Raw genomic sequence first — 15,556 nt, 5'->3', positions numbered from 1 at the left:
AGCAATTAAGCCAAAATAAATGCATGCACAAGGTATTAAATCTTTAGTTGCAGCCCAAAAATATAATTTTGGATTATAATTTCTACTTAATACTCCACTTAAATATCAGGTTTCAATGAATAAGCAGGAAAAGTTCTTGGAAATTGGAAAATTCATAAGAATATGAGAACTTCTGATAAGCAATTTTATTAAGATTAGAAAGCTATCATGAAAGAATTTGTAGCATTTCAAGTACAAGCGCCATTTCTAGAATAAATATTCAAACCTTTTGTATCATATTATATTGTTCATCCTTTTTAATGGACTTCTTGGCTGCTCCTTGGGGCAGAAGGTTCAATATCTGTTTTGATAACAGATGTGATATCAGACTGTTTTCCTCTAAAACATGTGAGGTTTAATTCTCATAATAAAATGAGCTGTGAGCTGTGCACAAATTTCTCTTTTTCACTAACCATTGACTAATTAGGTTTCTGCAGATATTAAACTTGAACACCCCAAGATTAAAAAAACAATGAGGCAACTGCATGTATGCAAACTATCTCATAAGTGAAAAGTATATAAATATAAAAGCAGTAGAAAATTTTATGGTATGGAACAAATTCCTGTAAATTTTGCATGTTTGTGTTGTGATGTTACAATGCATAATTTATTTAACAAATTTATATGGCTGTCCATCTCACTGAATGTGAATCTAGGTGAAGTACAACCAACAATTAAAATAATGTCACAACCATTAAAAAAACTTAAAAAATAGAAAAAGTAAGTTGCTATCTTTCAAATATATTAATCAGTTTCAGCTTGGGGAGGGGGACAATATATATATATATATATATATATATATATATATATATATATATATATATATATATATATATATATTCTTTTATATACATGTTTCTTTGCATGTAGCCTTGTCTCACATTTCAAATAATTTTTTCTCAAAAAAACTTAATTTTGTTTGTTTCAATGATTTGCCTCCTTTGCAAGATTACAATTTTCCAAGGTAGTCTTTCGAGAGATTTTATAATTGAAATTCACTCAAGATACAGAAAACATCTGAAATATTCTGAAATGGAATCCTAGATTTTTTTCAGTAGCTATTTTCATTTAGATCTAAATAGATCTGAATATAATAGATCTATAATAGACATATTATAATAAATGTTTTCAAATTTGCTGTGCCACAAAATATGCTGGGTTATCTTAATTGGATAGGTTAATTTAATCAATATTAAACATGGCATATTTTATACACACAACCACACACAATACACATACATAAGGCTTCAATAAATGTGACCAAGAAAATAATTACAGCAATTGTTAAAAAATGTGGATACTTACAGCAACATAAATATGTATACAATTAGCATGCAAGTTCAATAGATAGTTAAGTGAATAGCATTCAACAAACCTGGCATAAAGTATCAAATTTCTTTCCAGCTGGTATTGAAAGTTTTCCTTTCTTGTCTTTATCAATGCGATAATGTAGTACCTTGCCTTCATTGAATAAGCAAAGAGCATAGGATCCATTGTTATCTCTTTCCCTTATCCTAAAAATTAAAAGAATAATAAAGTAAATTATAGTCTAAATAAAGACAAGGGGCATGAAAATCTAACTTAATATTCATGACAAAACATGTTGGGATACATTGTCCAAACTACAATCATTAACTGCTCCTGCAAACAGTAGGTAAACAAAATTGATTATTATGTGGTTCAAACTGAGATTTTTTTAAAAAAAGAATGAATAATTTATTTTAAAAGGAAAAGGAGAAAAAAGAAACAGATTGCAAATTGCAAATTATATGGAAAAGTTTGCAGAATAATGTTAAAATGAAATTAAAATGAAAGTAGAACTTATTCCACTGGAAGAAGCATCTCAAATTTTATCTTTATATAACCAATTATATTTGGATTAAAACAATTATACAGAGTAAGAGAGTTGGAAGGGACCTTGGAGGTCTTCTAGTCTGACCTCCTGCTTGTCAGAAGGTTGCAAAGTGTGGTCACATGACCCCAGGACACTGCAGCCATCATAAATGTGAGTTAGCCGTCAAGCATCTGAATGTAAATCACATGACCACGGGGATGCTGCAACAGTCATAGGTGTGAAAAATTGTCATAATTCACTTTTTTCAGTGCCATTGTAACTGTGAACAGTCACTAAACAAAGTGTTGTAAGGACTATCTGTAGAGCAACCTTCCTCAATCTGATGCCTTCCAAATGCTTTTGGGCTAAAATTGCAGTTTAATACACCTGAATGACACCAGATCAAGAGGACTACCATACAAATTGGTTTCATTTACTTACCATCTCCCTTCTCCCTTAATCATGTTCTTAAAAGGTTATATTTTTTAAAAGTATAAACTAAGGAAAAATGAAGGCCAGTTAAAAAAAAAACCCTGTCATGATTTATACTCATTCTGTGACACATTCTGTAAAAAAAGATATAACTGATATGATCTTAATATATTATTTCCAAGCCTCCGTGAATGATTATTATATTCCAGTTCCTGATTCACTATCATTCTGTGTATTTTTTGTTTGACCTATAAATAGTTTAGTTCTAATAAAAAGGCAGGAACTACAAATAGTTCAGAATATTTTTATCTGCAAATTACAGCATTTTTCTGCATTTACAGAATTTAGACTTTCACACAATCTAATTCAGGTTTTCAGGATACAAGAAAAGAGTTTCATAATATAATCACATATGACTTCTGGTTTGCCATCGTGGCGCGTGTGGGCACATGAAGGCGAGCTCCGTCTTTCGTGTCCACTTTCATCCCACTGGGGGACCCTGGAAAGGGTCAAAAGTCACCCTGTAGGGGTGACGAGCAAGGAGGGGATCTCTGCTTGATCGCAGGAGGGCGACAGCCCTTCTGCTTTATCCAGGACAGCACTCCAAACCGGTCCGGCCATAGCAATACGGCTCGTCATTAAGCTGCTGACAGCCGAAGTCAAAATTACTACCAAGCACCTTTAAAGCAATGTGGATGAAACTGGGTGAGATCGGATCTTCTCTTTAAATATCTTTTCCTGCAAAAGCTGCCCAAAGTATTTTTTCCCCTGTGAGGAGAGAGGGAAGGAAATCTCTACCCCACACTCTAAGAACAGTGGTGACTGACTACCTAAGGGAAACAGAGCAATTATAAGAACTTTAATCTAATTAGATGCATAAACTTTTGAAATTTGGGGGCTAAATGTTTTCCTATTTTTACTGGAGACGTTTTTTATCTAAAAGGAAAAGAAATAAACCTTGAAAAACTATTATAAAAACTAGGGACTTTAAAAGTTTTAAATGGCATCAGTGCCATCTTGTGGCAAAGTATGGTGTTACAACTTGTTATTGACTAAAAGAGACTTGGCTTGAAGCCCAGAATCTAGAAAAAACTCTCTTGACCTTAACAGACACCACCTATGAAAAACTTAGCTATAAAGAAGGAACTTCAGCGCGGCATATCTGGCCTGTTGGAACTATGAAGATAAACCTTTACTGATTTTCAGCATTATATGTGGAAAATTGTTTTCCTATTTCTTTACATGAGAAATATCTGTTATTACACGAGATGATGGAATACTTTGGACTATAAATTCTTACTTGGCAAACAATTTCCACTATAAAGACTACCTACAACACATGAAATAGATGTCCCATACCTAACTATAAAAACAAAAAAAAACTATTTTTAATGTTTGATTTTAAAATCTTCAACTTAATACATTATCAAGAGAATATGGATGAAGATCAGGAAAAAAATCCTTTTTATGTTGAAATCAATACACAAAACCATTCTTTCAGTGTGTAACAAAATAAGAGGCAACATAAAGGAACAAGATGCCAGCTTAGATATGAAAACCCACATGCTGACTACAACCAAAGAAGTAACAATGCAGAAAGTAACAGAAGTAGAACAACTAAATACTAAGACAGAGGACCCAATTGATCAACAGATCCAGCCAATGGGAAAATTAGAAAAAGAGAGTGACAACACTGAAAATGGAAAAGACATTTTACATAAATCAGAAGAAATTTGAGGAAAAGGAAGAACAGATTGGAGATTGGAGTAATAGGGAGGCGATTAAATGAATACAAATGGGCTATTTCTTCCAAAAAAAACCTGTAATTAAATGTTTTTTCTTATTCAAATAATACATATAATAATAGAGGAAGAACTGTTTGAGGATTCAAAAGTACGAACATGGAAGGTTAGTTGGCAAGGAAAAAAAGCCAGAGTAAGGCTGAAAGAAACTAGGGTTTTGATTTATTAGACGGGATTTCATACTACTGATTAGAGGGTTGAATATGGTGGAAAATAGATAATTTTTAGAAAATAAAGTAACATTATAATTGAATAGGTAAGATGTGTAATAAGATTAATAGACTTTTGGTTTAATATGGTGGAAAATAGATAACTTTTAGAAAATAGCATAAGATTATTTGCAAATAGATATGATGTGTAGTTAGAAAATTACATTTTGTTATAAAAAGGGAAAATTGTAGAAGTTGAGATAAGGAAAACTCTGGTCACCTAAAGCTTGCAAATTATAATATACCAAATGTTAATTTGAATATTAATGGGAAATAAAAGCCTGGGGGAAAAAGCAACAACAGGACATTGATTGTATATAAGGATTGAATTCAAACACAATTAAGATATGTATAAGCTAAAAATTATTGATAAATGTAACAAAGATGGCTTTACTTAGTTGATAATAAGAACTATAGTAGCCTAATATGAGATAGTAGATATTAAGGGAAAAAGAGAGGAAATATCTGATGTTGTAACTTGAGATTTGTGCTAAGGATTTATTTATGTTACTGAATTATTGATTACCCAGTCACCACATTGCTTTTTAAATGTTTAATTGTAAAATTAGAAAACTAATAAAATATACTATAAAAAAATAAAATCACATATTATGCAGCTTATCTGATTTATTATATTGATCTGTTACTTATTTAATAAATTATTAGAGATCTATTATTAAGATCACAGTAGGTATAGTTGCCTATCACTTGGGGATATTGCAATCTGCCTTCTAAATGGTAGACGAAACCTATAAATTGTAACTTTTCACTTGATTATCCTCAACAAGTAAGAATTGCTTCACGGTTATTAGGTAGTTTGTTATTTTTCCTTTCAAGACAGAATACTGTTAATAATTTATAAAAGGAATAGTGCTGTAGCAATTTGGGTCAAGTTTTCTTTTCCTGAAGACTGCTCTACTGCTGTTTTCCTCAACCTGGGTAGCTTCTATGTCTGTGGACTTCAAGAGTTTTCAATGAAGTCAGGCTAGCTATAGAATTCTAGGCACAGAAGAACCTATCTTAGCGCAAGCTTAGAAGTAACTTTGAAAACACAGCAAAAAGAAAGGCAATGCTGTAATTGTCTAGATCTGAGTTCAAAGTATTAATGCTAATCTAAAAATAATACTGAAGAATGAAAGAAGATTAAAGAGTACATGATGAAGTATAAGACAATACCTATTTTGAAAAACTGTTTAAATAGTATAAACATGGTCATAAAGCATAGCAAACTAATTATAGTTTTAGAGCAAGGAATATGGAAATATCTCTCAATTTCAGTATCTTTCAATGTAAAATGAGCGTCAATGGGAGAAATAAACAAAATGTTTCTTAATATTGTTGTTACGGTTTTGAACCCACAATAGTTTCTTCCATTGGGCACAATGAAGAATGCATAATTTTCATCCAAAAATTACGCTAGTTTACTTATTTCAGGATCTATTTTTTCAAACCACTGTTCTGGATGCACAAAAGGAGATCATGAAGACAACATAGTTCTCTAGTTATTCATTCAGGTTCTGACATTCAGTGATTAAATGAACTATGAACTAATTGAAATATTGACCTATTTAGCTACAGAGATTGTAACGACTATCTACTATTAATTTGTTCATTTTATTTATTTATTGTAGTATTTTATCAATTTTCTAATTTTACATTTAAGTATTGAAAGAGCAACGTGGTGGCTGGGTTAATCGATAATTCAATAGCATACAAAAATCTTTAGTACAAATCTCAAGATACCACATCAAATATTTCCTCTCCTTTCCCTTAATATCTACTGTCTCATATTTGAACTAATACAGTTCTTATTATATCAATTGAGTAAAAATAGCATTATTACATTTATCAATAATTTTTTAGCTTATATATATCCTAGTTACTTTTACATTCAATCTTTATAGACAATCAATGTCCTGTTATTAGTTTTTCCCAATTTTTAGTTTCCCATCAATATTTAAATTTAACATTTGATATTTATAATTTCCAAGTTTTACGTAACCAAAGTTTCCTTTATCTTAATCTTTAGTCTATTAGTCTTTCATCTGCCAGTTTGGAGGGCTGCTCCGGATCGAGCGGAAGGGCTACCGCCCTCCTGCGATCAAGCGGGGGTCCCCTCCTTGCTTGTCGCTCCTAGTGGGTGACTCTCAACCCTTTCCAGGGTTCCCCAGGGGAGCGAAACCGAACACGGAAGACGGAGCTCGCCTTCCAGCGTCCACGACGGCAAACCAGAAATCTTGTTCATTTTATTTTGACTAGAAGGTGATAGCATATGAAAAAGTTTTTCCCAGCTCCCCAATCAGTGGACATAATTCTTTATTCTGTAAACCACTGATTATAAACAAATCACGAATGCTGTTTTAAGTTAATGAAAGTGCAATGATCAGCATCATAAAGAAATTTTGGAATTGTTAAAAACATTGCTTTGTTTAACCTTTCCTACTCTTCTTCTGGCGATCAAACCTGTCAGTCCTAGAGGAGATCAACCCTGACTGCTCTTTAGAAGGCCAGATCCTGAAGTTGAAACTCAAATACTTTGGCCACCTAATGAGAAGGAAGAACTCACTGGAGAAGAGCCTAATGCTGGGAAAGATTAAGGGCAATAGAAGAAGGGGATGACAGAGAATGAGGTGGCTGGATGGAGTCACTGAAGCAGTAGGCGTGAGCTTAAATGGACTCCAGAAGATGGTAGAGGACAGGAAGGCCTGGAGGAAGGTTGTCCATGGGGTTGTGATGGGTTGGACATGACTTCGCAACTAACAACAACAACAACTCTTCTTCTGTTTTTTAGCATTAAGTTATGGAACCTGTAAGGAAAAAATGTATACTTACAAAAATTTCCCATTAGTCTTTGTACCCAGAAGTAGGCGCTGCTCTGAGTCGCCCCGAGATATCATCCCATGGAACCAGGGCATTTTCAAGTGTGCAGTTGTAGCAATTAGTTTCTCCAGTTGTGGTTTCTGACTGATAACTGCTTGCTCGAGGGCATGTCCCTGTAAAAGTGTAAGAATATAATATAGTTAATTATGGAAGTTGGGATATGAATGGTTCTGACATAAACAGAGCAGTTTACTAAGATTTTAAACTATAAACATTCAGAGTGCACAACTTTTTAGCATAATGTTTAGAGATCATTTGAATGTTCGGCTTGCCCTGAGAGAAATTTACCACACTGACCCGTTTTTGAAGAGTTGAAAATATCATCAATGGCTCACTCCAAGGGCAGTTTGTCCATTTTTTCTTGTCCACTATCAAAAGTGGTGTTTTCTAACTTCTTCCAGTACAAGCAGTACTGTGAAATGTTTGTGATATAAACCCCCGGCAGAGACATTGTAAGATCACAATAAATAATCCAAATAAATTTAAAATAACATGAGAAATGAATTATAAAATCATTCAACAAGAATTTTGAAATACATATATAAAGTTGGATATTAGCCAAAGTAACGGTTAGCTGATTAGATGACAAAGCAGTGAAAAGAATGTTTATTTTTTTATTTATTCATATATATATTTATACATTTATTCATATATTCAAGAGCCTTGGTGGAGCTAATGCCTCCTTAAGTAACACCAGCCGCCTGCAATTAGTGCAGGTTCGCATCCCACCAGGCTCAAGGTTGACTCAGCCTTCCGAGGTAGGTAAAATGAGGACTGTTGGGGGCAATTAAGCTGACTCTGTAATAATGCCACTTGGGGTGTGTATGAAAGCCCTAATAAGCAGGCATATACATAGAATGAAGGCTACTGCTAAGCTTGTAAGCCGCCCTGAGTCTTCGGAGAAGGGCGGGATATAAATGGAATAAAAATAAAAATAAAAATAAAAAATATATATGAATAAATGTTGCCTAGAGATAACATGGTCAATGTTTACAAAATAACAAACTTAATTACGCACATATTTAACTGGAAAATTCCAGGTATTCTGAAATCCATTCTCATATTAAGAGAAAAAATGTTGCACCCAGCAACAGTAGTATGTTAATTAGGGAGTATGATAAGCGTGCCATTACAGGTTGTGGTTTTGGTTCATCTCTTTGTTTCTTACTCTTTTACATTCAGTGGTGATTTAATGTTTGTAAACCTTTTAAATTTTTAATATTTCTCCACAAGTTATGCCCTAAAATATATGTGCGCCACACAAGTTCCAAAATTAGGTTCAGCTACTTTTACGACACTTAAATATGTAGATTTGGATGATTTTCTTCAATAAATAAATGAATAAATACAGTGTTTTTAACTCATTTGTTTCACTGGGTTCTCTTTATGTAGTTTTAGGATTTGTGTGGAAATCAGATCACATTTTAGGTCATACTTATGCAGAAATACTGAAAATCCAAAAGGGTTCACAAACTTTTAAGCATTGCTGTACTTATTATTTGTTAAACAAGGACATCAGCATGTCAGGAAGGTATGTGGCAAGCTGATCTATTTGTGCAGTTCACAGAAAATGCTAAGAACAAAATTGGTTAAAAACATGCCAGAGTTTCCCATCCTTTTAAAGTGATAAATACATGTATCATTTTAAAATGGTGGGGAACTATGCCGTGTAGCTTATGGTGGGAATTAAAATGGTATGTAGTTAAAATAGTAGGAAAATATGTCAAATGTAGTTTAAGACCTAAAATAGGGTTCAAGTAAAGGTAGTCCTTGACTTAAAACCACACTGAGACTGGAATTTCCATTGATAAGCAAGGTGGTTGTTAAGTGAGGCATGGCTGATTTTATGACCTTTTTGCCATGTTGTTAAGTGAATTACTGCAATTGTTAAGCAAACCGTGCAGTCATTAAGAGACTCCAGTTTCCTTCATTGACTTGCTTGTCAGAAATTGTGGAAAAGTCGCAAATGATGATCACATGACCAAATTGTCATAAATATAACATGCCGGTTGTCAAGCGCCTGAATTTTGAACATGTGACTGTATGATACTGTGACAGTCATTAGTGTGAGGACTGGTCATAAGTCACCTTTTTCAGTGCTGTTGTAAATTCAAAAGGTTGCTAAATGAATGGTTTTAAGTTGTGGATGTCTATACTGAACAAATGCAGTATAGAAACCAACTCCAATTCCATCCTAAAAATCCAGAAAAACTGGAAATCCTGGCTTTGTCTACATATATGACATGGTCTTGGCTACTTGGCCAACTTATAGCCACTACCTTCCCAAAAGCAAAAGAGGAAAAACTACAGAAAAGGGGGAAAAAAGAACCTTACATATAAATTCCAGGTTTCTTTAACGTATTCTTTGATTAGATTTTCCTTTAAGTCCTCAAACTGACTTGTTTTGGGTTCCACTCCTGGTGGCCGATTAAATGGTTTCCTGAGTAAACACATGAGACCATCAATTTCATCTGAGTGGTAGTCAATGAGTTCTACAGGACTCCGGTGGGATTTTCCTCCAGTAATAGCATAAGTGCCATTAATTTCCCTCTCAATGGTGTAATGATAAACCTTTCCATTATATGCCAGAGACAAAGCAAAACCACCCAGATAGTTTCGGCTCTGTCGCAGTAAATACAGTCCGTTGTTTAGTCCTCCTTGCAGCAGGTAATCTTCAGCTTCTTCACGTGTGATGTTGCCAAAAAAATAGGACAGGTGGCTAATAGAATCAGAACCTGCCATTTTCCCCCAATACTTCTCTTTGCTTGTTTGCTTTTGAGCCTATATTACACCTAGAAAGAATTACCGGTAAAAAAAAAAACAAGTTAGTGACACTTTTGTATGAATGTATGTTATTTTGTGTGCTACCTCGATGATCTTATTGAAATCAGGAGATGGAAATATACACAATGAGATCATGAGCTAAGAGATAATCAATGAATCATAATCATAAACCAAAGGGAAACAATATTTTTGCTGCCAACAATATCCGCATAATGCATTTGTACAGGAGTACGCAATGTAATGCCAGAAAATAAACACAAAAGAGAAAGCATTCTGTGGCTTCTGAAATGCCTTCTAACCCTTTAATAATATCTTTATTCTTGGTCAAAAGAGGGAAGTGACTTAGAATAGAGCAAGTACCCACACAAGAGCAAAAACAAATTCCAGCAGCTTAAGGATAACCTGCCAAGAGGTTAGGAGATCCTTTTCCATTTTTAAGCGTCCCAGCTGAATTCCATGTTTATCTGTCTGTCTGTCTGTCTGTCTGTCTGTCTGTCTGTCTGTCTATCTATCTATCTATCTATCTATCTATCTATCTATCTATCTATCTATCTATCTATCTATCGTAAAAATTCAAAAATAATTTTGCCTTAATAACTTTGGTCTTACCCTAAATTAACTCAGGGAAAAGAAGCATTTGAACCAAAATTATTATCTATGTAGAATTATGTCAATAATTTATATATTTCACCATCCTTCTGTTGCATATGGGCTGAAAGAGTGCACTTTCCTTAAAAGTTTATAAGTACATGTTCAAAACTGCACATCAGTTCTGAATCAGGAACTTCCTAGCTTAACTTTATTCATCGAAGTATGAATTGCTTGCATATAAATACAAGCAAAGAGTTTGTCTATACTGCTGATACATATAAGTCAGACATGTATACATTGATGTACTAAGAATTCTAAAAATCAATTGCTCTTTCATTCTAAGAGCTGCTGAATGATAGGAAAACTGTGTTTGTTTAGAATTCTGCATTTATGACTATCTTTGGACTATTCCTTAGAAACTGTTGCTTATTTCTACCCCACCCACCATGCTATTGATTTAGGTTTTTATTTTATTTTTTATTTTATCAAACTTGTATGATAAAGGCTCTTGGAATATCCTTTAAAAAATTATTTTAGCCTTACACAGAAAACCTCAGTTTAATTTCATTTAAATTAAAAATTCTGAATTAACTTGTGATCTGACAATATTAATAACTGATGAGCATTATTTGAAATGATTCTTAGAGATTTGCAGTGGGGGGAGGTAAAAATAAGATAAAAATGTATACATGGATAGGATGAGGTAGGAAGAAATGGGAGGAATTATACAAATATGTACACTTAATATACACTTATACATGTATTTTATAAATGTATTTACTGTATAAAAATGCAAAAAATATGAGCAGACAAGACTTCTTACAAACTGAGGTTGAAGTGGGACAGAATGAATATGTGCTTTTAAAAAATGTGAACATCAGAGAACAGATTTATCCTAAATTAGACAATTAGTAAAAAGCTTTTCCACTGTTCTTATTATAATTTTCAACCCCCTGTTAAACTAATACCATACATCAATCCTTAGGTGAATACAACAGAAATATTAAAAGCTATATGCAATCTCTTCAAGTAGAATAGATGACCAGTTAGCAATTTTCTACTAAAGTCCAGCTGGATGTATTTCACCCTCCTCAAAAAATTTACCTGTAGATTTTGAAAGTATATATAGGTATATATATATAGAAAGAAAATATGCAACGTGACAATATTCTTCAGCAAATAATTGCATTTCAATTGCAAGTAAATATGATTAAATTAAATATTCTTGCATTAAATAATATCCTAGCTTGCACAAGCTAAAATAATAAAAAATTGTTAATAAAAAATAATAGATTTTTTTAATTATTGGGAGTCTTAAGCACAATTATTATAGGTTTGTACTGATTAGACGGGCCAAATTACCAAATTAAGAAAGTCTGTTAGATTTTTTTTCTAAGAAAGAAACCTCTAATTTTCGGGGGGGGGGAAATAAAATAAAAACTTAGAAAGAAAAAAGTGTCTTCTGTAATTATTTTAGTGTCCTCTGTATTATTTTAGTGACTGAAGAGTTAGGATTACTGTTACAGTTAGCAAAATATGTCAACTGGTAAAATAAGAGAAAAATCCTCGGAGAATTTTAATAGCCCATCTGCCTACATCTATTTTTATAAGTAATTTGTTAACGCTAGCAAACCAACACTACATGAAAAAACCAACACTTTTCCAAACGTGCTAGCTACATTTCATTCTCCTGAAGATAATATTTAATAGTAAAAATAAGATGATTTATGAAGTTTACAATACAGTAGGAGAGGGAGAAACGGCTCTGAACTTAGCGTACCAAACATCTAAATCAGACATGTCAAACACAAGGCCCGGGGGCCGGATGCGGCCCACGAAGTGGTTTCATGTGGCCCGCGAAGCCATCCTGGAAACAGTGAGGGAGCGGCCCCCACTGCCTTGGCCCTGGACCAGAGACCCTCCTTCTGCCAGAGACCCTCAGATCTGTCCCACTCCTGCCCAGGCTCCCATAGGCACCCTTGATGCGAACGATGTAGAGCTGGCCACGCCCACCCAGTAGGCCATACACACTCTAGCCATGCCCACCCAGTAGGCCACGCCCACCCTGGCCATACCCACCCGGCCCCCTGAGGGCAACCGCAATGCTGATGTGGCCCTCAATGAAATTGAGTTTGACACCCCTGATCTAAATGTATAAAGCAGAATGCAGAGAGAGAGGGTGGGGAGAGAGAATCACTCCATAACAGATGGCTGTCCAGGCTTTGCTTGAACACATCCTGTGAAAAACAGCTGACTTTGTGTCTAAGATGGAACTAAAACTCATGGTTTCCTGGTTTCTAGCTGGGTCCCTTAATTGGTTCTCATAGAATGATCACAAAGGTCATCAAATGACAGATCTGTCATATTCATATCATATCATATCATAGAGCCATAGAGCCTTGGTGGAGCAGTGGGCTAATGCCTCCCTAAGTAACACCAGCTGCCTGCAATTATTGCAGGTTCGAGTCCCACCAGGCTCAAGGTTGACTCAGCCTTCCATCCTTCCGAGGTAGGTAAAATGAGGACCCAGAGTGTTGGGGGCAATAAGCTGACTTTGTAATAATGCCGCTTGGGGGTGTGTGAAAGCCCTAATAAGCAGGCATATACATAGAATGAAGGCTACTGCTAAGCTTGTAAGCCGCCCTGAGTCTTCGGAGAAGGGCGGGATATAAATGGAATTAAAATAAAATAAAAATAAATCATACCATACCATACCATATCATATCATATCATATTATAACCAGAATGTATACAGACATACATTCAAGGTGCTGGTAATGACCTATAAAGCTCTAAATGGCTTGGGTCTGGATTATCTAAGGGAACACCTGCTGCCGGCATCAACTTCCCATCGTCCTGTGCGCTCCCACAGGGAGGGCCTTCTTAGGGTACCGCCGGTCAAGGAATGCCAGTGGGTTATCCCCAGGGGAAGGGCGTTCTCTGTGGGCGCGCCGGCCCTTTGGAACCAACTTCCCGCGGAGCTTAGGACTGCCCCCGACCTTCGCTCATTTCGCAGGGAATTGAAAACTTGTTTTTTTGAGCTGTGTGGCCCAGACTGAGGGGTTTTAATTATTTATTAATGGGGTTTTAGTTTAAATTCAGGGACTTAATTTAATTAGTTTTAATCGATTTTAACTTTGTATGTTATGTATTTTTAATTTTTCCCTGTAAACCGCCCTGAGTCCTACGGGAATAGGGCGGTATACAAGTTTAAATAATAAATAAATAAATATAAATTAATAAATGTGATTATGGATGATTGGTCCCTGACTGAGTTTATTTTTTTGTGAAGGCTTACATACTTAACCTTATCTTAACCTTAAAACCTGGACCTTTTTATTTTACTATGTATACAAGTATCAATTATCAGCCAATTCTATGAATAAACTGATAAAAAGCCACAAATCTCATCAAGCATAGCACAACATATATGTAATAATTTGCATATATGTGAAAATGTAGAGCCAACATCTTGATTCCCTGATGAAATGCATGACCATTAAAAGCCATACCTAATGTCAGAATTAATAGAGCAATAAGCAAAAATAAAATTTTACTCATGAAAGTAAACAAAATCAAGTGGAACAAAGTGATATAATGACCTTAATATTCTTTAATTTAAGTGAAAATATTCCTATTAGCATGTCAGTGTAGCACAATAGCTAATGTCCACCTACCTCAACTTCCACAATTATGGATTGTTATATATAGCAGTAACACATGATGAGCTTACTTTAATGTTGCAAAGTTGCAGACGATTTGCTTTAGTCTTGTTATGCATTGCTTTATGGCTCTGAAATCTCCTGCATATTTTGGTCTGAAAAACCCATGTTTCCTTCAGAAATATTCCCATGGGATTGATGAAACATAAAAATCAAAGAGGACACAGGAGAAATCTACAAATACTTCTGCCCCATAATTATTTGCAAAACCCTGGCATTCCACCAATATGAATGTCACCAAAAAATTACTACACTGATTAAAAAAAGCTAAGCAAATCAATCAAATTGAAAGACAATGTAAAAAAAAATAGAAAAGATGTTGACACATAATCACTATGCAGCATATATATATCTATGCAGATGCATAACAACAACAATAATCCAGAAATACTTTGCAACTTTAAATTAAAAACTGTTCATTACTTGGATGACTTTTCTATCTATTTTTGCTGACACACGAACTGAGGACAAGAACCACCTACACCCCTAGAAACTGAGGTTACGCATAAATTGCACACATAAATAATTCTCAAGCACACCATTTCTAACTATCTGTATGGTGGAAAATTGAAATTACTGAATTTAAAGATTATAGAGTCTCCAGATGGCAGGGTAAATTGAGGAAGGAGCAATGTTTATTTCTTTTTTAACTGTGTCTAAACAAATATCTTCTGAATACTTCCCTTTTGGCTAGTTTCATTTTAGGTTAATACCTTAACTGGAATAGATTAGAAACTAGTTTGGGGAAGGTTCTTCAGTGCTTCTTAGGCCTCTCTCAACGTAATGTCCAACGTCCCTTCCTGCTGGTCCCAGCAAGTTTCACATGGGCAGGTGGGGGAATTTCCAAGATTGAATTTCTTTGCAATGGGGTACTCTCTTTCCATCCCTGAAGGCAAAAATCTGAAAAAACTTCTATGCTTCAGTGACATCTTCAGAAGTTTTTAACATAAACCTTCTTAAACATAACTAAAGGTATTATGACTGTTGAAAACCTTGAGGAAAGGTAGCACAGTCTAAAATTTGCCTTACAGTATTGTCTTGCTTGCAGATTCCAGTTACATGATACAGTACTTCTATTTAAAGCTCAGCCACAATGGAGCAGAGATACTGTGTATGTGGTTCAGGCCTATGCTGCTGGCTTAGTCTAGTGAAGGACACAAATGTTTTATTGTCTTGTCTAACAACCTACTGGCCTTTGGACCCCCTCAAAACAGTGGCATCAGATACCTAATTACAAATTGGTATCACTCAGCAGAAATAGAG

The 15,556-nt window shown here is 34.6% G+C and overlaps 1 protein-coding gene across 2 annotated transcripts in view; it reads right to left on the bottom strand.

Moving 5' to 3' along the window:
* SYK (spleen associated tyrosine kinase) overlaps nt 1–15,556 on the bottom strand; it is a 44,744-nt gene that overhangs the window by 22,801 nt on the left and 6,387 nt on the right. For both annotated transcript variants that reach the window (XM_083351245.1, XM_083351246.1), the window contains exons 2-4: nt 9,531–9,988; nt 7,149–7,309; nt 1,415–1,553 (exon numbers count right to left, since the gene is read on the bottom strand). In XM_083351245.1, the coding sequence (XP_083207371.1) occupies nt 1,415–1,553; nt 7,149–7,309; nt 9,531–9,938 (708 nt within the window). In that variant the 5' untranslated portion in view covers nt 9,939–9,988. The remainder of the gene's footprint in view (nt 1–1,414; nt 1,554–7,148; nt 7,310–9,530; nt 9,989–15,556) is intronic.

The sequence above is a fragment of the Vipera ursinii genome (assembly GCF_947247035.1).
Source record: "Vipera ursinii genome assembly, chromosome: 2".
Lineage (NCBI taxonomy): Eukaryota > Metazoa > Chordata > Lepidosauria > Squamata > Viperidae > Vipera > Vipera ursinii.
Note: the sequence above shows the minus strand (reverse complement) of the source record. Positions and strands in the feature narration are given on the sequence as shown.